The sequence below is a fragment of the Leopardus geoffroyi genome, chromosome C1, assembly GCF_018350155.1.
Source record: "Leopardus geoffroyi isolate Oge1 chromosome C1, O.geoffroyi_Oge1_pat1.0, whole genome shotgun sequence".
Taxonomy (NCBI): domain Eukaryota; kingdom Metazoa; phylum Chordata; class Mammalia; order Carnivora; family Felidae; genus Leopardus; species Leopardus geoffroyi.
This window is the reverse complement of record NC_059328.1, coordinates 100,109,648-100,133,052: the sequence shown is the minus strand read 5'-3', so window position 1 is coordinate 100,133,052 and position 23,405 is coordinate 100,109,648. Positions and strand designations below refer to the sequence as shown.

General features: G+C 44.9%; 1 protein-coding gene and 1 long non-coding RNA gene across 2 annotated transcripts in view; one reads left to right on the top strand and one right to left on the bottom strand.

Moving 5' to 3' along the window:
- Positions 1–12,005, bottom strand: part of CD101 (CD101 molecule) — a 40,014-nt gene extending 28,009 nt beyond the window's left edge. The window contains exons 1-3 of the mRNA XM_045478803.1: positions 10,561–12,005; positions 2,035–2,415; positions 304–720 (exon numbers count right to left, since the gene is read on the bottom strand). Of these exons, the coding sequence (XP_045334759.1) occupies positions 304–720; positions 2,035–2,415; positions 10,561–10,603 (841 nt within the window). The 5' untranslated portion in view covers positions 10,604–12,005. The remainder of the gene's footprint in view (positions 1–303; positions 721–2,034; positions 2,416–10,560) is intronic.
- On the top strand, positions 374–22,268 carry LOC123598544. The gene is made up of 3 exons (XR_006712681.1): positions 374–503; positions 20,302–20,705; positions 22,028–22,268. It is a non-coding gene; the product is annotated as an uncharacterized LOC123598544 (long non-coding RNA).
- The last annotated feature ends 1,137 nt before the right edge of the window (positions 22,269–23,405 follow it).

Below are 23,405 nucleotides of genomic sequence, written 5' to 3'. Positions count from 1 at the left end.
AGCGCAGATAAAGTGCTTACACAGAGCTTGGCAAGAATAACACCGTTTCCATGCATGATTTGTGGAATCTATCTAACCATTCAACAGACCTTATCCCATAGAAACCCTGCTGTGGGCAGACCCCCCCAAACCAAATGTCTTTCTTCTTATTGATGCTTCCTAGATGCCCAAAACAAATTTTATTCAAACTTTCTAAATGTGTTTTTTTTTTAGATTCATCCGAAGATTAGAAAAAAGAAAAAAAAGATGGCCCATAAATACCCACTACCAACATAGTAATGAATTTCCTGAGAAGATCATTACCTGTCGGTTGGATCCTCAGAGTTGTTTGATCCGTCTGCTTTTTCGTGATTAAAGTCCAGGTATCATCTGGATCTTGAATCCATTCGGTTGCCTCACAGAACAGCTGGCCTTGATCGGAGGGCTGGAGCCTCCCGACGGCCAGCCTGAAGGTAGTGACCCCAAGCTTGTTGAGATGCACATCACCAGCGGCAAACCTCTCGGTAAATGAGGGCCCAGGGATCAACATGAAATCTTTGGAGAGGGAAATAATCTCGGTAGCTTGGCTTCTTTCTCCATCCTGGATCAGGTGCCAGGTGACAGACAGGTGGGTATGCTGAGTTGTCGCTTTGGATGCTTCGCAGGTAAGTTCTAATGATTCGCCTTCCTTCTTACTGAGAGTCTGGGAACTCATAGTGGCAGAGAGGGTATCTGGAATAACTGAAAGCAAAGGAAAGATGACAACTGACTGGCCCAGGAACCCATCAGACAAGCCTCCTTAGACAAAGATGGTGCCCTGACCCACCATCTGTAAAGCACACACTTTGAGTTGTTTTCCACCAGCCATATGCCTTCCCTATTGCCAAGGGGAACATTGGCATCTGTATAGATAGCCTATGGAACTTGGCAAAACTAATGCCTCGGTGATGTATTGACCCTGACTTTACATTTTTAGCATAGGCTGTGACCAATTTAGCTACTTAGACAGGGAGTATTTAAGAGGGAAATGCACTGGGAGCTAGGAGACCTACATTCTCATCCTGAGTTTGTCCCTATTTGACGACAGGAACTGGAGCAAGTCGCTTCACTTCCTTACGCCTTACTTAACCTGCTTCTTTGTAAAGTTCTGAAATAATCTCTTATAATCTATCACCCAGAGCCAAAATGCAACCCTTACCACAATTTTGATAATCACTCTACTCACCTATCATCGTGTTCTTCCTCAAGGACATTCACACAGCCTGTGCTTATGTGAAAGCAACACTTAGATTCAATCAACAAATACTGCTTGAGCAACTACTCAGTGCCAGTCACTGTGCTGGGGGCCGAGGTAGCTGTGCTCATGGAGCTCTGGGTGAGGTAGGGGTCATGTAAGGAGCCAAATATCACATAACCTGGGTGAGTGCTAACAATAGTGATGTGAATAGAGCATCAGGAGGAAACAAAGATATGGGAGCACTGCCTGAGACAGGACAGATTTCACAGAAGAGGGAATACCTAAGCTGAGTCCACAAGCATATGTAGGAGTTGGCTAGACTGAAAGACGGGTGCTGAGATATTCTAGGCAAAGGGGCAACGTGGTCATTGCAAGGACTATGAACCTCTCTCTCTACATAAATATGCTAGAGGAGAGTAATTGGGGAATCATAATTTCCAAGTTGATGACTTATCACTGATCGTGCTAATACCAGCTCTTTTACCAAGTTAATGTTCTCCCTCCAAGAAGAGACATGGCCTGGGGAGAACCCTCACAGTTCTGTCTGATCAACCTGCAGCCAGCTATGGACAAGGCCTTCGGAGACTTATACACTATCTATATCTTCATGGCAAGGTTGACTAGAGAGATGAATTGAGAGTTTTAGAGAATGTGGGATACCGATCTGTGACCAATCTGCAACACATCCAGTGGGCCGCGAGGGCTCTCTTGCCAAAGGGCTTGACACAACGTGAAGGCACGTCACGTTGCAAGGCATCGTGATGGTGGGGGTCTGGCTTGTCGGGGGACCGGCAGGCGCAGGAGGCCAAACAGCTTACCAATGAGTCTAGTCTTCGCACTGTAATTGCCGTAGTATTTTTTATCCGTGTTCGGTGTGTAACACTCATACTCTCCAGAATCCTTCAGCTGGACCTTTGAGATGTGCAACAAGACTGAGTTGCCCCGGACCCTCTCCACGTAGATCCCCCCGCTTCGTACTCGCTGCGCGTACACCGCGTAAGTGAAGGTGGCATCCGCGGTGCTTATGATCTGGATTTCTCGAGTCGGGGCTGTCGGCAGGTAAACAGACCACTGGAAGTGCTGCTCAGAAGGTCCCTCGTAGCCAGTTACATTGCAGCCAATGCTGACAGGGTAGCCTTCAGCCCGAAACAGCGGTCCTTTCTGGACCGTTACTTTTCTCTGGCCAATGCTGAGCTTAGCTTGCAAGGAGGAGGAAGAAAAGGGAATAAAAATAGATTAGTGCTCCGGTCCCCCGTGTGCCACCTTATACAGCTCCCTGCATTATAGTTCTAGTAAATGAGATCACAGGTTATTAGCTATAATCAACTCAAATGTTCAACACCTCCTCCAGGCTGAGGAGCAGTGGAATGCCTTCATGAGTTCATTGGGTTTTTTACAACTTTAACTTCCACAGTAATTCCTAAGCTCTTAAACAAAAAAAAGTCAGCTTCACCCGTGTTATGACTGGTAACGTTTAGCGCCCAGTGTTATCTGAGGGCACTTATTTGAAAGTAAATACAATGCATGATAATTCGCCTTTTACATTATTTTACGGGAAGATTCAGCAAGTACTTCCTCCAGACTCCAATTCCCGGGTGCCTGTCAGGCTGTCCTCACAGACATTGCTGGAGAGACAAAGTCTAGGGCACCGCCCACGCTGTCCATGGTGCCCAGCTTTCTTTGTCTTGCTACTTGGTTAGAACTATTTGTAGCGTGGCCAGGTCTGATGCAGGACTAGCTAAAATTAGCATCTGAAGAGCGAGGCATTTCCTTTCTATACTGGGGAGGGTTTGGGGTTTTTTTTTTTTTTTTTTTTTTGTAATTTTTTAAAGAGCCACTGCAGCCTTACTGAAAAGCTTCCTAAAAGATGGCCCATCAAGTCCACCAGGATCTGGGATCAAATTCACTTCAGTTCTCCTCTTACCAGAAGTTTTCAGTTGGGACTACTCAGGAATGCTGCCTGTTGAGACACACATCTCAAGCATTAGGGTGAAAGGACAGAATATGATCAAATGGCAGCATTTTCTTTCTTTTTAAAATTTTTTTTTAACATTTATTTATTATTAAGAGACAGAGAGACAGAGCATGAGCAGGGGAGGGGCTGAGAGACGGGGAGACACAGAATCTGAAGCAGGCTCCAGGCTCTGAGCTGTCAGCACAGAGCACGACGCGGGCGGGGCTCAAACTCACAAACCTCGAGATCATGACCTGAGCCGAAGTCGGACGCTTAACCGACAGAGCCACCCAGGCGCCCCAAATAGCAGCATTTTCTTTGCACGTTTTCAAACTCCGGCATTTGGCAGAAATTAAAATGTCTGTGTTTATGGAGCATGTTAATACTAAAGGTTAGTTTGTGTTACACAAAGAACAAAGAGCTAATGACAGAGGTGCCAAAGGGTGAGCTGGATCTTTCACTGGGGGCCTGGGGGCTGAAGACGAGAGGATGGAAAGACGTCAGAAGAGTACGATGGGGAGCAATTGCTGGGATTGTGGAACGAACAGAATAGAGTTCGTAAGAAGGTAGGGCAGCAGCAGAGTACCCGCTGAATTTTGCAAATCCACGAGAACAGCAAGTCAAGGAGACTAGAGTGGAAGAAAGTGAGAGAAAGGAAAAATGGCCTTACAGAGACCATGAGAAGGCTGAGGATAGGAATTCTGGAACGGAGACAATTCTGATAGAAGGGGCCCTACAAAAAACGGGGAGAAACGGCAAGTGGTTATCTGATGTAGTCCACTACAAATCACAGACTGAATGTCTAATGCAAAACTGGGAAACAAGCAAACCTCCAATGCACCACACGCATTTCCCGTAGTAATGAAAATACGCCAATTTATTCATAAATCCCAGTTGATGTCATATATTTATATTATGTTTGAACGGAAGTTAGAACATAAATATAGGAAAAACATAACTTATTACTTACCAAAACATTACTCAACAGAGACCATTTGAGACATTTTTGGCAACGCCAGCCAGACTTCGGCACATATCTTAAAGAAATGTGTGCCCGTGCATCAGGCTACCTGTGCAAGGACACCCACAGCAGCACTGTTCGTTGTGGCCCCAGTCTGGACAGCACGCATATGTCCATCAACAGCTGAATGACATGACTGTGGTATGTCCATAAAATGGAATATTACACAGAAGTGAAAGTGGATGGATTGTGACTGGTTGTACTGTGGATGACTGTGTTTAATGAACGATGCAGAATACTTGAGAATCTTTTTGACTATATACAGAGTGATTTCAGTCTTTATAAAAATTTAAAAACAGGTAAAACCACACTAGAGTGTTCAATAAATGGAAAAATAACGGATAAAGCCACTTAAAAAGGAAGAAAAGCTGGGAAGTGGTTATCACGGAAGGCAGGACAGTGATGGTGTGTGCAGAGAGGGTTATGATCTGGATGGGGCATGTGGCAGGGGGGATGGGTGCTTCTAGCAATATTCTAGCTCACGACCTGGATAGTGATCACATGGTTTTTACTTTTTACTTATTTATTACACTGCATGTTTATGTTTTGTTAACTTTCCTTATGTGTTATAGTTCCACAATAAAAATGTTTTTAGAAGGATGGTTTCTGGGGTACCTGGATGGCTCAGTCGGTTGAGCGTCTGACTCTTGATTTTGGCTCAGGTCATGATGTAGGTATTGTGGGATTGAGCTCCTCATCAGGCTCTGGGCAGAGTGTGGAGCCTGCTTGGGATTCTCTCTCTCTCTCTCTCTCTCTCTCTCTCTCCCCTGCCCTCTGCCCCTCCCCTTTTCATTCTCTCTCTCAAAAAAGACTGCTTTTAGAAGTATGGTTTCTAAGTTACCACTAACCTGTTTCTAACACGGCATGTTACCACAATATTATTTTGGTGGCTAGGCAACACTTTTTCAACATTTTCCATGACTTTTCAGAGATGGGTACCACATCTGAAATATTTTCTTGCAAAAATCAGCACTCCATTTTCTAGTGCTTTATTTGCCAATCCAATAAATATTTATTCAACAACTTATAGTATTCCTGATACTTCAAGGAACTAAGAAATGAAGATGGGATGGGGATGGTCTTTAACTTTGTGACTGTATAAGTCAAGGAGGGTGGAGGTCATCTCTCTGAGACAGGGAGATGATAACACTGTTCTGAGGAATTTGAAGGAAGGGGGGAAACAGGGAAGGTTTATGGGAGAAAGATGGTATGAGAAGTGGAATTTGGAGAATCAAAAAGATTAGGATAATTTAAGTGGGGAGACTTCATGAGAAAATTGTATGAGTAGGAATTGGAAGACTTGTTTAGGAATTAAGGAGCGATAAACTAGATCAGGGGAAGGGTTACATCAAGATTAATAGAAGGAGGCAAGGTTGATAGGAATTTGGGGCCCAAAGCATGAAGGACTTAACTATCATGTCTGAAAGTTTGAACTTGACTGATTAGGTGCTGGGGAATACACTGGAAGTATGGGAAAGGTCTTAGGAAAATTAGTCTGACAGCTGTGTAGGATGATGGAAGTTAGAAATAAACATTAGGGAATTCTGATAGCCCGGGAAAGAAGTAATGACAGCAATAGGAATGGAAAGAAAGGGACTGTCATTTCGAAGCCACTGTGGAGATAAAATCTAGAGAGTTTTTCAGTGCCTTGGATGCTTGGAGGTGGAAGGGGTGGATGGAGATGAAAGACAGGAAGAAATAAAAAATGATGGCAGGTTTTGTGAGGCTGACCGAGAGTGAAATAGTACTGTTAACAGAAATAAGGGTATCAGGAAGAGACTGTTGCGTGTTCAAGGGTGAGGGAGAAGATAATGCGTTTGATTTTTGAAAATACGAAATTCGAACACCATTAAGTAAACAGGAAGGATATCCAGCAAGCATTTGGAAATAATATTTAAATATATATATATATTTGTACTTTTTAAATTATTATTTTTTTTTTAACTTTAGAGAGAGAGAGAGCATGCAAGTAGGGAAGAGGGGCAGAGGGAGAGAGAGAGAGAGACAGAGAGAGACAGAGAGAGAATACTAAGCAGGTTCTATGCTCAGCACAGAGCCTGATTCAGGGCTTGATCCCACGACCCTGGGATCATGACCTGAACAGAAAACAAGAGTCGGAGGCTCAGGGTGCCTTGGTTAAGCATCCGGCTCTTGATTTAGGCTTAGGTCATGATCTCACGGTGTTAGGATTGAGCCCTCATCAGGGCTCCGTGCTGACAGTGCAGAGCCTGCTTGGGATTTCTCTTTCCCTCTCTCTCTTACCCTCCCCCCCCCCTCAAAATAAATAAATAAACTTAAAAAAAAAGGGTCAGAGGTTCAACTGACCAAGCCACCCAGGAACCCCTATATATTGGTACTTACTCAACTCAAGTCTACTCAACTTGGAAAATATTTGTAATCTAATCCTTTTAAGAACTCTGTGATATCCCCATATTTAGCAATGTGAGACTTGCAAATGGTTGAACCAGACTCCAACCCAGATTTGCAAATGTCAAATCCCTGGCTGTCTCCATTGCTTCTCACTGCTTCTTGTGAATGTCTGCTTGTAACCACCGAGGGTTCTGGGCCACAGGTGCAGATTCGGTCGCTGACAGTGCTGGGCAATGATAGGGAATACAAGGAGGAAAGCTGAAGAGAGGTAACTAGAGGGTCTCTCTAGTTCAGGGACAGGATGAGGAACAGACCTACAGAAGGAAGAGTGAGGGAGATAGGAGAGCAGCCGGGACACAGCAGCTCGGAAACCAAAGGAGGAAAAACTTGACACAAAAGAGCTTGTCTGGTTGTTGAGCGCTGCTGGGAGGGTAAGGACCCTAAAGGCAGGGCACAGTCTTTTTAATTGATGAGGAAGATATCAGTGGAAATCTTTGTAAAAAGAGATTTCAATAGAGCAGAAACAGAGGACTTCAAGGGTAAGAAAGGGTGTAAACTACCCAAGACGTCTTGTGGAGACAGGAAGCAGAATAGGGTGGCAGCTGGAAAGAGTAGCTGAGAGGGGAGGAGCAGGGAGGGCTGGAAGGACATGTTTAAGGACAGAGAAGGTGCAGAAGGGTAAAGATGGATGACGCCAGAGAGGATGATGAATGGAGGAAGGTCCTCATAGAGGCGTGAGGTCAAGAACATGAGTGGGAAGGGACTGCTTTCTCAGAGAAGTGGAGCAACCGTGTGGAAGTTTCATAGGTATTTTTAATGCGAAAGAAATGGCTGGCAGAGGTCAACTCAAATGGCTATGCATTGGGACCATGCGCTGAAGCATCTTCTATAAGGACATTCTCTGTGGGATATGTTGTACACATCTCTCCTCCTCCTCAGGGGTAAACTACTTCAGAGGGCTCTTCTGTTGCTTTCTCTTCCAATCAGAGGGTTAGAAATCTTTGCATGGCAGCTCAAATTCCCATTGCCTAATGGGCACACATCTGGGCGCCGACATACTCCACTGGGGTCACACTTTTGAAACACAGAGAATTCTCGGGTACTGGCTTTGTTCAAAAATATCCCCGGGACTGCCAAATTTACGACTACAATATTACTTACATGGAAGCTGTTAGGCTGAATCATATAAAATGGCCCATAATTGACCATTTTTGACACACAAAAACAGCAACTTCAAATGATTCCACTTTACAGAAAACCTACCTGGAGAACGTCAAGCAAGACAAGCAGTATCTCTTTCTTTACACGTATAAAAACCCTATACACTTGGAGGCTGAGAGAACTTCCAACCAAAAACATTTTTTTTCTATGCATAAAGTCTCAGTACGATTAAAAAAAAAAAATCGGCCCCTCCCCAGCACCCTCCCTCCCACCTTAGTGGTTTTTATATGTAGGGCAGTCAGCGTGAGGGGTGATGGATCAGGCAGGCAAAGCTAAGTCCAAGAGCTCATCTACCCATGACATTCACCTCGTCTAGCACCACGTTCTAACAGAATCGATCGGTCTTTACGCTTATTTAAAAAAAATAATTTGGACAAAGTATACATTTGCTAAACAACACAACTGGTCAATTGATCAGGGTTGAATTTCCTTCATGATTTATAATTTTCCCTCCATGTGTATAAGGAAGGACAAAGAGTGGGCTTCCAAAATTCTTTCAAGTTACTTCCTGATTTATGTGTTCTCGCATAAAAACTGTGGCTCTACACAAAATGAGTGCTGGATAGTGAGTCAGAATTTAGAATAAATACAGGGGCGCCTGGGTGGCTCTGTTGGTTAAAGGTCATGATCTCACAGGGAGTTTGAGCCCCGCATCGGGCTCTGTGCTGTCAGCACGGAGCCCACTTTGAGTCCTCTCACTCTCTCTCTGCCTCTTCCCCGCTCTCCCTCTCAAAAATAATAAATATTGGGGCGCCTGGGTGGCTCAGTCGGTTAAGTGTTCGACTTCGGCTCAGGTCATGATCTCGCGGCTCATGAGTTCGAGCCCCGGGTCGGGCTCTGTGCTGACAGCTCAGGGCCTACAGCCTCCTTCAGATTCTGTCTCTGGCTCTCTCTGCCCCTCCTCCACTTGTGCTCTGTCTCTCTGTCTCTAAAATAAACAAACATTAAAAAATTTTTATAAGAAAAATACTAAACATTAAAATAAAAGACGTAGTAAATATACACCTCATATATATTTATAATTGTTTACATGAGTTCAGGAAAAGCTTCCAGCTTCTCTTTTTTGAACCTGCCTACAACCTGCCTTCACCCAGGGCTTCCAGCCTGCTCACCAGAAAAAAAAAAAGAAAAGAAAAGAAAGCGTGTGAGAGAGAGAGTTTGCAACGTCTGACTTGTTGCACAATGTACACTCCGTTTTCCCCAATACACAGGCTAAACACACAGTCCAAATACACAAAGCACATACACTTAAGAATCATACTCAGGAAAAAAAAAAAAAAAAACAAAACACCAAGATTCATACTCAACAAGTGACCAGGGCACATAGGAAGGTCCCCATCCAACTACCCAGCCATCAAAGCTTGCCAAGCCAGTCTGGTGGGTGCCCATCGCCCAGCAACTAACTGGTCCTTGTAATGAATCCTGCAGACCACCTCTTACCCATCAGGCCCCAGATCTGAGGCTTGCCTCACACAATCCAACATTCACTGAACCCAGTTCAGTTCAAGCCAGTGTTCATGAAGCACCCCAACGTGCTGAATGCTGTAGCCTCTCCATGCTTTAGTCACAGCACTTAGTTCCCCTACCATCACTTGAGTCCCCGCACTAACACAATCTAGTCTCTACAGCAGGAGTTACTAGCCTGGGTCCACACACAGGATCACAGGATCCATAAACTCCAGTGAAAAACAAAAACCTACATCTTCATCTTCACAAGTCTTAAAGAGAACTCAGCATTTCCTTTGGTCATGAATGTAGACAGCAAACCATAGATATTTCCGTATCATATTACAGTTGTTGAAAATATCTTGAAATATGATTCATACTCATTCCTACTTTGAAGTTTGGTGGTTGACAGACCACCTCTAGATCTCCTTATGGAATCCGTAAAGAAGCAGACACATCGCTACGTCACTCTTTAAAAATATTTTGATGATTGCATTTCAGCATGACTGACTTCCCCTATAATCCTATGCATTTCATTTTAGGCATTTAAAAAATGATGCTAAGGTGGGTTCTCTAGGCTTCACCAGATGCTAAAGGAACCCATAGCACAAAACCAGTACCTTCTACTTGCTCTGGAAAGATTTCATTCCCAACCCAGGCCATCAGCTTTTCAGTCTACCCCCAAATGTCCCTTTCCTCCACCCTGTTCTAATATGTTTAGATGCTCCTGGGCCATAGCTAAGGCCCCTCCATATGCCCTTTAGCGGAGCCCAGTGAATCTTCTTGGCCCCTTCTCTGTCCCTCAGGAGGTCAATTCCCCTGCTTCAGTTCGTGGGTGATGTCCAGAACCTTCTTTTAGCTTAACTAAAACTACTAACTATGCTAATACCTTTTCCTTCCATCCAGCCACATCCCCAAGGCTCACACATCAGAGAAACCTTCAGGCCACCTGTCAGTCTGGGGAGCTGGGCCCTCACTCTCTCCAGGGATAGGTTAGCCCAGGAAGAAAAGGTAAAGGCAGGACCAGCAAAACTGGTAGAACTGGCCCCACAGACAAATGTAAAAAAAAAAAAACAAAAAAAACAAAAAAAAAAAAACAAAACAGTGGGACCATGTCTGTGGGACTCAACCAAGCACTGCGCCTCCCTGGAACTCGAGGATGCTGAGGCAAACCATGAAACCATTATCAGTAAGTCAAAAATTACTGCCTGTGCCAGAGATGTGTGGCACGGTTTTTCCCATTAAGTACCAAGTTGTCCTGTTCCACCACCCACCAGCCTCCTGTTGACTAGCTCCGGTGACAACAGAGACATGCACAATTATGACACTTACTCAGAAGGAGAAAGAGAGATGCCACGTATAGGATGTGTGCCATTTGGATCAGTACAGACCTCTCCTGGCGGTGTCACTAAAGTTGTTCAGACACCCAGTGACAAAGGCTGTGCTCTCACTACAAAGGTAAAGAGGAAGCAGTAGTGTGGTTTCCAGCCCACTGAGAAAGACAGATGGTTTGCACAGAGCAAAACCGTTTGCATCATGAACTTTTTTGCTAATCACTCAAATCTGGGTGAGAAAAGTTACACTGGGTAAGTAAATGTATACAGATAGAAAGAAGAAAATACAGACCCCATCCTGGCTAACTGCATATCCTTAAGTAATCACGAGGGAATATAACTGACTAAATAAAAAAAAAAAAAAAAACCAAGCTGAAATTTTCTCTTCTTAGCCCTTACCTGTCCTTCCAACTTGGGAGAGGAAGGGACTGAGAAATGCAAGGACCCCCCGAAAACATGAACCTGGGGAGACATGAGGTGCTGGTAATGTCAGTCTCTGGAACCAGGCTGCCTGGGTTTGCATGCAGATTCTATTTTTAATAGCTCTATGTGCTTGTTAACTTTTCTAACTCATCTACAAAATGGAGATACTAATAGTATGTACCCCATCAGACTGCTGTGTGAATTGAATGAACTAATTCACTTAAAGCACCTAGAACAGTATCTGGTACTTAGTAAATGCTCAGTAAAATCATCTACCATCATGTGACATGTAAGTGAATCTTCATCTGCCCAATATGGGCCTGGCACCAAGGATGGTCAATGAATGCCTAAATATGACAGTTGGCACTGAACCCAGGCCAACTCACCCTAGAAGACAAGATCATCCAAGGATAGGCTCACTGAAGACATTCGTTCCCTAGGTCAAGGCTACATCTAGATACGTCAGTAATGAACTGGTCTTTTTCAGGCCACAGTATCAGGCAGATTTCTGCTCGTTCCATCCATCCATCCATCCATCCATCCATCCAACTTGTTTAGTACTTCTGTGTTCTGGGTGCTTTGCTAAGTTCTGCACAAACGAAGATGTTAACAACCCAGCCTTTGTTCTCGGGAAACTTCCACCTACTCAGATAATCACAATGCAATGTTTTCAGGCACAACAGTCAATGCAGCTGCTGAAAGGGGTAGGAAAAGTCAGTGGGCAGGAGGCAAGGTCAGGCTGGGCGGGGCTGGGCCAAATGAGACAATTAGGAATGAAGAGGGGCAGGTACAGCTGGGGGAGAAGCAGTCTAGTGTGGATACTAATGCACCAGTCACGTTCCCCTGTTGGAGTAAAGTTTGAGGCTGGTATGGAGGGAGAAGGGTCCACAGAGGTAGGCTGGGGCAGATGTTACTGGTAAGACAGTGGTCTAGTTTCATTCTTCTGCTGTCGCTGTCCAGTTCTCCCAGCACCATTTGCTAAAGAGACTTTTTTCCATTGGATACTTTCCTGCTTTATCGAAGATTAGGTGGCCATACATTTGTGGGTCCAACCCTGGGTTCTCTATTCTATTCCATTGGTCTATGGGTCTGTTTTTGTGCCAACACCATACTGTCTTGATGATTACAGCTTTGTAGTAGAGGCTGAAGTCTGGGATTGTGATGCCTCCTGCTTTGGTTTTCTTCTTCAATATTACTTTGCCTATTTGGGGTCTTTTGTGGTTCCATACAAATTCTAGGATTTCTTGTTCTAGCTCTGGGAAGAATGCCGGTGCAATTTTGACTGGGATTGCATCGAATGTGTAGATTGCTTTGGGTCGTATTGACATTTTAACAATATTTATTCTTCCAATCCATGAGCATGGAATGTTTTTCCATTTATTTATGTCTTCCTCAATTTCCTTCATAAGCTTTCTATAGTTTTCAGCATACAGGTCTTTTACATCTTTGGTTAGGTTTATTCCCAGGTATTTTATGGGTCTTGGTGCACTTGTAAATGGGATCAGTTTCTTTATTTCTCTTTCTGTTGCTTCATTATTGGTGTATAAAAATGCAACCGATTTCTGTACGTTGATTTTGTACCCTGCTACTTTGCTGACAGAGAAATGTTTTCAGGGGTCAGAGAAATCCTATGGGAACTCACTGTACTTTCTGTAATTTTTTTTCTATAAGCCTAAAATTAGTCTAGAAAATAAAGTACTTAAAATATTCCTTATACTGTATCCATAAAGTGGATGCATTTTGTATTTTTAAAAATTTTACCTTAGTAAAGCTGATTTAAATATCAGGGGAAAAATAATAAATGAATAAACTTTGATCAACTCTGTAAAAAAAAAAAAAATATATATATATATATATATATATATATATATATATATATATATATTGATGACAAATAGCTAGAGATGCATTTGGAATTAGAAGGTAGACTCTGATCTGAGGATCTTCTGAGGGATGCTGGAGCTGGGTGGAGGTGAATAGGAACACTATTGGCTATCACACAAGGTAAGTTAGGTGAGGTCACCTGGGAGAAATACAAATAAAGAGATGGACATTTGAAGGAGGGAGAAGGCATAGCTGATTTGAGGAGAATGGGAAATCAGGCCAATCTTTAGGGTGAAAGCAGCATTTAAGATAGGACTTACTTTCCCAGTGGCAATTATAGTACAATAGGGTAACATTCAACAAACTCAGGTCTGGAAGCCTCTAGCTTCTACCCTTTTTTAGTTTTCACTTTCTCTCCCTCTGGTGTTATTTATTGGTGATGATACCTAACAATTAGCTCTCCAATGTTAGTCAACCTATAAATATTAATGTGTTTAGTGAAAAGCTCTATACTTCCCTTTTCAAGGTACTATGATGCAAGGGTTGGAGATAAAACAAGTGGAAGACGAGCCCTTCCCTCCAGGAACTTGAAATCTAGTTTAATAAACAACCATAGACAAGAAGCAGTAGACAGTTGGCATGAGCTCCTAATCACGTGGGCCTCTCCACAGCAACGCTTGAGTATCCTCACAACATGGCGGCTGGCTCCCCCCAGACTGAGGCCAAGGAGGAAGATGTAGTGCCTTTTATGGCCTAGTTTCAAAGTTACACACTACCATTTCCGCCCTATTCTACTTGTTAAAAGGCAATCATTAAGTCCAGCCCACACTCAAGGGGAGGGAAATTAGGCTGTGTGTTTTGAAAGGAGGAGTGTCAAGAATTCATGGACATTATTTTAAAATCACCACAAACCTACACCTATATTCAAACAATTTTTAACACTTTTTCCATATGTGCTTTATATATGTGCATGAATATGTATGTATTTGTTTGAAAGAAAGAAAAAAAAGGAAGGAAGGAAGGAAGGAGGGAAGGAATGGGAAGGAAGGAGGGAGGGAGAGGGAGGGTAACCAAATAAGGCAGCGTGTGTTGAGTATCCAATTTATGGCTCAAACGAGAAATATCCTAAGAGTTAATAGGCTGGAGAGGCCACTGTAGGCAGGGAACAGCCATAGGTCATTCCGAAAAGGCTGGTTTTAAGTAGGTCCTTGGAGATCTGTATGATTCAAACAGGCAGAGGAGGGAGGGAAGGAAATTCCAGTAGGGAGAAATGAAATGTACAAAGATACAGAGGCAGGGATGTGCAGGTTATATTTAGGGAACAGTTAAAGGATAGTTTACCTTGAATGGGGATTTCAAACTACTCTCCAGGCTGTTAACTGTAACATCAATGGGGCTTGAAGTACAGTAATTTGGTCATCATTTCAGTTGGAGAAGTCATGGGTCATCCCCAGGCACCAAACTTTAGGCAAACACACTGTATGAGTTAGTTATTGCTGTGGAACAAACCACAAAACTTTGGTGGCTTACAACAGTAAACATTTCTTTTTGTTCACAAGCCTGTGGGTCACCTGTCCAGAGCCAGACGGTCTAGAACAGCCTTGGCTTACATCCCTCGCACTCCCTCTAGTAGGCTAGCCCAAGCAGGTTTTTATGGTGATGTCAGGGGGCCAAATAACTCATGGAAACACAACAGCGCTTTTTAAAGCTTCTACTTTCATCATGGCTGCTAACATCCCATAGATCAAAGCAAGTCACGTGGCCAAGTCCAAATGCAAGAGATAGGTTAACAGCCTCCATCATCTTTCTAGTGAGGAGAACTGCAAAGTGACAGGGCAGAAGGACAGGTAAAGAACTGGAGGCACTGATGTAATCGATCTGCCACATGCCCTGAAAAAAGAATTAGTTTATTTTTTTTTATTTTTTTTTTTAATGTTTATTTGTTTTTGAGACAGAGAGAGACAGAGCATGAACAGGGGAGGGTCAGAGAGAGGGAGACACAGAATCTGAAACAGGCTCCAGGCTCTGAGCTGTCAGCACAGAGCCCAACACGGGGCTCGAACTCACGGACCGCGAGATCATGACCTGAGCCGAAGTCGGCCGCTTAACCGACTGAGCCACCCAGGCGCCCCAAGAATTAGTTTAGAAATGGGCATTGACCACAGAGACGATCGTTGCCAATAATACACGGTATCGGTATTCCTGAAATACATTCAACCAAATAAATACGATGCAACTTCTCATTTCTAGCCGTTGCCAGAAAGAATGGTTTTTTTCCCCTTTTCATTTTAGTGGCTCCATTTCTGCCAGAATTAACACTGACTGAGTAATGTCGCTTCTTTTCTGGAGAGGAAAAAAGAAAAGAAAAAGAAGCTTTCCGTTGTCCACAGGGGGAAAAAACAAGAAAGAAGAAAGAGAGCCAGAGAGAGTGTTATTCCATTACCTGGGGAATCACTGCATTGTAATTGTATCAGCTGAAAAGAATGTAAAAACATACTTCCTGAATCAGATGGAGGGAGAGAGCCAGTAATGGACAAAGCAACACAGGAATGTACAAAAGAAACAATTTTGTTCCAGTTCCTGGAAGATTAATAAAAAGAAATGTGTGGGTTTTGAGACTTGAAATGCACACGTAGCCCACAAAATCACAGCAGCTAAATATGTGGCCTCCTCTCTGAAGCATTCAGGCCCCAACATACTTCAACAGGGACCTTTTCCATGTAGGCTTTGTGCAAGATATTTTCATATACACGATTTTATAGAATAGCTCACATCACCATGTGACAGGTATGACTAATCCCATCTTACAGATGAGGAAACGGAGGTTCAGAGGAATCAACTGACCTAGCCAAGATTGTATGGCTAGGAAATGGATGCCTATTTGCTCTTGGTTCAGTGATTTTTATTTTTTTAATTTTACCTCCAGTACAGTTAACATACAAGTGTTACATTATTCTCAGATGTACAATATAGTCATTCACCAATTCCACAGATCACCCAGTGCTTATCACAATAAGTGCACTCTTTAATCCCCATCACCTATTTTACCCATTCCCCCGACCCCCTTCCCCTCTGGTAACCATCAGTTTGTTCTCTATAGTTAAGAGTCTGTTTTTTCGTTTGTCTCTTTTTTGCTTTTCGTTTTGTTTCTTGAATTCCACATGCGTGAAATCATATGGTATTTGTCTCTGACTTATTTCGCTTAGCAGAATACCCTCTAGATCCATCCATGCTGTTGCAAATGGCAAGGTTTCTTTCTTATGAGATTCCATTGTGTATGTGGAGTGTGTGTGTGTGTGTGTGTGTGTGTGTGTGTGTGTGTGTGTGTGTATACATACACCATATCTTTATCCAGCCATCTATTACTGGACCCTTGGGCGGCCTCCATAATTTGGCTATTATAAATAATGCTGCAATAAACAGGAGTGCATGTATCTTTTTGAATTGGCGTCTTGATATTCTTTAGGTAAATGTCCAGTAGTGGAATTGCTGGATTGTAGGGTAGTTCGGTTTGTAACTTTCTGAGGCACCTCCATACTGTCTTCCACACTGGCTGCACCAGTTTGCATTCCCACCAAAATGCACGAGGGTTCCTCTTTCTCTCCACCCTTGCCAACATTTATGTCTTGTGTTTTTGATTTTAGCCATCCTGACAGGTGTGTGGGGAGAGTGCTCTTGCTATTATACCTTCTGGCTTGCCGTTCGTGATTCCAGAAGGCAGAGTGTGGGGGGAGATGGAAAAGAAAAACCCCAAGGGGTCAGTAGGAAGCTCGTCATGATTTTCCCTGTTTGAGCTCTTGCAACTTAGGTCAGATTGAGGGCCATCCCACAGGTGTTGAATTTGCCAAGGCAGAGGAAGCCTGCGGACCGAGCCTACATTGGTGGAGCACCAAGCAGTGACCCCACAGGAAGGGACCATACTGACCTCAGTCAACACCCTTGTGAGGCAGCGGAAGAAACAGGCTTTGAGAGGGCCCAGCTGTGACCTGGCCCCGCGATGGAGAATGACACCCAGGTCTCTTCCCACTTGCCTGGCTCCACCAGGAGCTGACAATTAGTTAACCAAGGCCGAAGAGCTTTTCATGGGGCATGGCGACTCCTGTCTGTGGGGCAAAGGCTGAACTGGACTTCTGTGGGCAGGGGCAAGAGCCAGGGCGTTGGGTGGGGATGGGGCTTGGGCGTAGAAGATGGGGAGTCGAGGACGGTGGCAGAAGAGAAAGAGCAGCAGAAGGGATTCCTAGGCCATGTGCCGTCTCCAGATACTCCCTTGCTAAGGGCTAGTCCTTAAATTTCCTACCAGGGAGTAACTGACAGCTGTGTCTCATCCCCCATTTGTATGCGGACCATCACAGACACTTCCAACCCCACCTTGTCCCTTAAGTGCCAGCCCAACCACCTTGCTGGTGGAGAACATGTCCATTTGAAGGTCCTCCAGGAAACTCAAACTGGAGTCTGAAGCTGAAATCCTTGTTTTCTTGTTCACACTTTGAGTGTCCGACGTGGTTGGACGCGCCTGTATCCACCCAGACCCACGCTCTGGCCTCCACACTCCACATCCGGTTATAAAGTCCTATGGGCTCCTCCTCAAATCTTTGAGGAGTCCATCCTACCTGTCACAACCGAGGGCCTCGATTTTGCTGCTGGACTAACGCAGTTCAATTCATCTCCCCGCCTTCCCTGCACACCACCCTCCCCGCTAACAGGATAATGTAACATAGAAACCTAGCCAGGCATTCTCCTGATCAAAGTGTTTCGGCGGCTCCTCAAATATTTCTAGAAGATCAAGTCCAAACTCCTTGACTTGACCTTTATGAGCCAGCCCTTGTCAACTCTCTGCCCTTCAGACACAGAACGGTGTCTTTCTGCTGGGTCTTACCATTGTTTCCCTCTTTAACTGTGCAGATACTAACTCCTCTCCTTGGAACCCTGCCCCCTCCCTACCTGGGAAATACCTGTTCATTCAAAACAATTTAAAATCTAGGCTTGTAGATTTTGTCATTTTTATATGGTAATAAAATGAATTATTTATGTGCCACCCTCTCCTACAAGACCTATGAAATTTCGTAGTGATAGGATCCAGTGCTGACTCATCTATCTAGTCAACAAATACTCAATGCTTAAAATATTCAGGCTCTGTGGCTGGTGTACTGATTTACAACACACACAGGAATTTCTCCCTTACCCACGGCTTTACTTTCTGCAGGCACCTGCAGCCTTTTGGAAGCAGGTGATCCTCCTCCTGTCACACCGCCACAAGGTCACTAGTAGCCTAACGCTACATCACAATGCTGACATCCGTCATTCACCTCACTTCGTCACAGGAAGGAGAGTTACAGGACAACAAGATATTTTGGGAACAAGAGAGACTACATTCACCTTTTGTTATCGTATATTGTTATCATTGTCCCATCTTATTAGTAGTTATTGTTGTTAACCTCTTACTATGCCTAATTTGTAAGTTAAACTGTATATATGTACACATAGGGAAAAAACATTAAGTAAACAGTTTGGTACTATCTGTGGTTTCAGGCATCCTCTGGGGGTCCTGGAATGTATCCTCTGTAGATAAGGAGTGGGGGGCATGAATGTATAGACTTTGGAGTCAGAAAGGTCTCAATTCAATTCTTAGTTCATTTGAGCAAATTAATGTGTTATCATTTCCTTATTTCTAAGAACGGAATATTTTTTTTTTCAACCTTTATTTTTGGGACAGAGAGAGACAGAGCATGAACAGGGGAGGGGCAGAGAGAGAGGGAGACACAGAATCAGAAACAGGCTCCAGGCTCTGAGCCATCAGCCCAGAGCCCGACGCGGGGCTCGAACTCACGGACCGCGAGATCGTGACCTGGCTGAAGTCGGACGCTTAACCGACTGCGCCACCCAGGCGCCCCCTAAGAACGGAATATTAACAGCAGGAACTCTATCATCTGAAATGATTAGAGCTGTTGGTCAATGAACAGAAATGTTAGGTAAAGTTGAGAATTGGAAAAAAGATTTCCTATGTACGTTACGCATGTTATTTTCAATTGGAAAAAGGTTCCTATGTACGTTACACATGTTATTTTCAATTGGAAAAAGATTCCTATGTATCTTACACGTTATCTTCATCTCAACCAACATATTCATGCACCAATCTCTCGACATAAGCCCAGGTCTTTCCTTGGAGCATGGGTCTGTTTTCCGGAGCCTTCTAACCCTTTCCTGCAGAGACCAAACCTATCATGTCTAGTCTAAAACTTTAAAGTTTGAGTTCTTTCAAATGAAGTAAGAACTTACGATTTCTTTCAAATGAAGAATTTAAGAAACATTTGCGAAGCCAACAAAGTACAGAATCTTTTCCACATTTTCGTGATTTGTCTGCCATCAGTCTTTAACAGTTTTGCCTGGACCTACTGATAGCATTTTTTTTTTTTTAAAGCAATTTGTCTCGGTTGAGCCTTTCCAGAATTCATCTTACTTTTATCCACACTTGGTTGGCAAGCTGGAGCTGCTGTATGCAGTTAAGAATATGCAGATTATGACCTGCTGAATGAGGGGGCACAAGCCACACACGTGGGTCAGCAGGTAGCTTCCTCAGCATCCAAGCCCCCCAGGGCCACTTTGATGGAAGGTGTAGTTTCCAGATACTCACACAAAGGACGTAAAGTCACAAGATTTATTACTTACACATCCCAGCCAACGGGGGTGGGGGCACCAAGCTGGGGTTAGGGTGGCCTCCGTGCCAAGGTCACGGGTGAGCATGAGATAGAGAGCAGGGGAGCAAACCCCTGTTAACTTTAAGGAGCTTGGGGTGGAGGGTCTCACTCCAACTTTTCCAGGGCTTCACTCTAAATGGTTATTTTATTTTAAATTTTTATTTATTTTTGAGAGACAGAGAGAGAGACAGCAGGAGCTGGGGAGGGGCAGAGGGAGAGGGTGGGAAGCAGGCTCTGTGCTGATAGCAGACAGCCTGACGTGGGGCTCAAACCCACACACTGAAAGATCATGACCTGAGCTGAAGAAGTCGGACGCTTAACCAATTGAGCCACCCAGGTGCCCCTGTGACAAAATATTTTAAGTTGTTCAATAACTATGTGAGCTTCTGAAATTACAAACGCGTGTATTACAGAGTCTTGTTCCCAAAGAGCCCCTCCAAGTGGCTATTTCAAAAGGTGTCCAGAGAAACACAAAGCGGGGACCGATGGCAGGATTCCTAAACTCAAGTCCTTCCCTAAGTGTCCAAATTCTGGGTGGGAGTAGGGTCGTCACCTGTAAATGTCTAGGCATCTCGTCACCGCACCTCTTTCTCTGGCACTCACATCTCACTGGTGGCCGTGCAATGGACTTACGTAATCACAGGAGCCACACTGGTGGCACAAACAGGTTGGAGGATAATCAGGACGGCGAGGGCTGAGGTGAACGTCGCCGCTGCAGGTGGAACTCAGGTGTGCCCGTGTGCCCGAGCCTCAAGTGGCGAACGTATTAATCATGTCCTTCTATGTTGTTTTCTGAGACTCTGATATCTAGGGCCTCGTTGACCCTGGAGACCGCTGCTCCCAGAGCCGGCCAGTTCCTAGAGAGAGGAACTGATTCACTGTGAGCACGCCTTGCACGCACAAAGCCGCGGACCCAGAGCTCACGCCCCCGCCACCTTCTCCAGCGGCACCCACACTCAGGACCACTGTCTCCTGCCCTCCTCACCCCAGGGCCAGGTACCAGAAAACTAGGTTTTCTGCACCCCAGAGCCCAATGAAATTAACCAAACTGCGGACCCTGCCTTGCCCGTTCTTCCCCGTGAAAACCACGATAAAGGCTGCTGCCTGTGCTTCTCCCCGCCCTCCGCCTCCTGATGGACCCTGGTCTCCGCCGTGTGGCCTCCCAGCGTGTGGCACGGTGCGCCCCCTCCTCTTGGGATCGGTGAGTATAAAACAAACTAGCTTTTCAGCGCCGGTCATCTCTTGTTCTGCTGGCCCTGTAACACCTAATAATAACAAAACCCGTATGTTAAAAAAAAAAACAGGGTGCGACGTACAGTGGTCTGTCGGTCAGAGTTAATGAGTGGCTTTTATCGGGAAGATCCAGTTACACGGAGAGCAGTTAAGACAGCGTCTGCTGAAGCCACCGTGGGAAGACTGGAGGTACTTAACCTGGTGCACGGCATATTACAATAATCCCCGTGTTTGCTGTTGCCATGACGAGGCCCCTGGGGCCACAGCAGTGAATGGGCCCTGCCCTCACACCACTTTCAGGCTTCCACAGCATTTGTCAGGGGGCCCTCAGCTAGCCGGGAGGAGCAGAAAAGGCTCCCTGGGACCCAAGTACAAGTTAGCCAGGCAAGCAAATGGTATGTGGGCAAGCAAATGTTTGTTTTGTTTTTAATTTAAATTTTTTTAAATGTTTATTTACTTTTGAGAGAGACAGAATGCAAGCAGGGAGGGACAGAGAGAAAGGGAGACACCGAACCTCAAGCAGGCTCCAGACTCTGAGCTGTCAGCACAGAGCCCGAAGCGGGGCTCGAACCCACGAACTGTGAGATCATGACCCGAAGTCGGACGCTTAACCGACTGAGCCACCTAGGCGCCCTGTCGTTTTGTCTTTGATTTAAACTGAGGTAGGGACAGGTTTGGTCATCGGTAGGGGGCTGCTAAGACCCAGCTGTGACTATGTCACATTCTGATGTGAGCAGAACCCTCCCGGTTCACCGCGAAGCATGAGCGACGGGCCATCCCCCACAGTAGGGCATTAATTGTGCATTTATACACTGCATGTACCTTCTACATCCTTAGGCAAGGTTAGTAACTGGGACGCAGACCCGGCCCCTGAAGACCTCACAGAGAAGCTCCCTACCCAGGACACTAGGGGACCCACAGGGGAGTGTGGGGTGGGGGGCAGAGACCAGCAGAGAGTTGGGGCTCCAGAAGCCGGTGGCCTGGGAAGGAGCACTGTTTTTCTATCACAGGGGCCGGCACCTTCTGGACCAGTTTGGCTCCAGACTGGGCCATGAGTCAGAAAAGCCGTTGTGTTCCAGTCACGATAAGGTCACAGAACCTTGCGTTTGTTTCCTCATCCGCAGAAAGGAACAACGTCCAACTTCCCCCTCTCATGACGAGAGACCCATAAGGTCATGAGAACTTACCAAAGAACCAGGAGACCTTCCTCGGCAACAGGATCCTGGCCCCCAGCTTTCCGTGTGGTGGGGCTCTCAGTACTGATCCTGTTAACTCCACTTCAATCTTTAGTGAAAACCTACAACGTTATTGCCACGAGTCAGAGAGATCGGAAGGTGTTAAAGCTGCCACTGGCATTCGGCCGTGATGCCTCACACAGAAGGGACCAAAAGGTAACGAGACCAAGTTCCTCACACGACTTCAATTTAAATTAAACTTCCTTTAATGAAATAAAAAACAAACGGTGCATTGCATAATATCTGTGGTCACAGTATAAAACAATACAATTAGTTCATGTAACATCGAGTATGGACAAAAATACACGAGACCCTTTCTTTGTCTACGTAAAATCTGGCAGATCCTTCTGTGCGACGCTAAGAAAGACAGAGAGTCACCTTTTTTTCTTTTTTCTTTTTTTTTTTTTCCTCCTAGCGATCTGCGCGCAATATTTATCACGGAGAATTTGGTCAAACAGCAGAGGAGGACTTACCGAAATCCCAGATCCCTTCTTCCTCTGCTGCCATCGGTGAAGCTAAAAAAAAAACACAAGTTTTCTGAAAGTAGCAAGTTGTGTAGTATTGCTTATTATTCCTGCCCAAAAGGCTCAGTCTTTGGCTCACGGATGTCAGTGACAAAATCATGGCTGCAGGCAGTGTGTAAAGCAAGAAGCGAGAGCCACCGGGGGAAACAGACAAGGGTCTGGGCAGGAGGGATGTCCTTTGCCAGGATCTTAAGGAAAAGCCACGCTGGCTGGGGGGGAGGGGGGGGAGGGGGGAAGGAAACACACAAATAAATACATTTCTAAATTAACATTTAAATCCAGTTGGTGAGTCAGAGTTCCATCGTCCCATGAAAAATCCGAAGCGTTGTTAAAAAGTCAGAGTTTGCATTTTTTTTTCCTTTTTTCTTTTTTAAAAAGTGAAAAGTGTTATGTAAACATCATAAAGTAAACAATCGAAAGTAATTTTGAGGCTTCTATCTGAACATAGCTTAGGCTCTTCCTGGGGGCTGTTTTTATGATTAGGAAAAAAAAAAAAAAAACAAACCCAAACTGTTTATAAAGTTTCTTTTTGTTAAGAAGTGCAATTTCATCTGTGTGAATTGTGGCTAGGTTCTTCTTCTGTTCACACCAGTGCCTCTGGCAGGAACCCCCTTCCAGAAGAGCACTTTGGGGGCGGGGGGGGGGGGGGAGCCATATTTGGTACAGCAAGAGAGTGTATCTCACATATTTAAAAGGACACACATTCCAGGCCAGTTTCTGGCCCTGGATGGAGTGAGGTCCCTGGTACAACACCCTGGGATTTCTTCCTCCTCTGTACCAGCCCCTAGGCGACTGGCAGTGTGGCCAGCCCCACGATCACAGGGTGGGGTTGGGGTCAATGCCTTAGCAACCCCAGCCTCGAGGTGCAGTGGCAGTTTGCAGTCAAATGCTCTGCCACGGAGCGATACC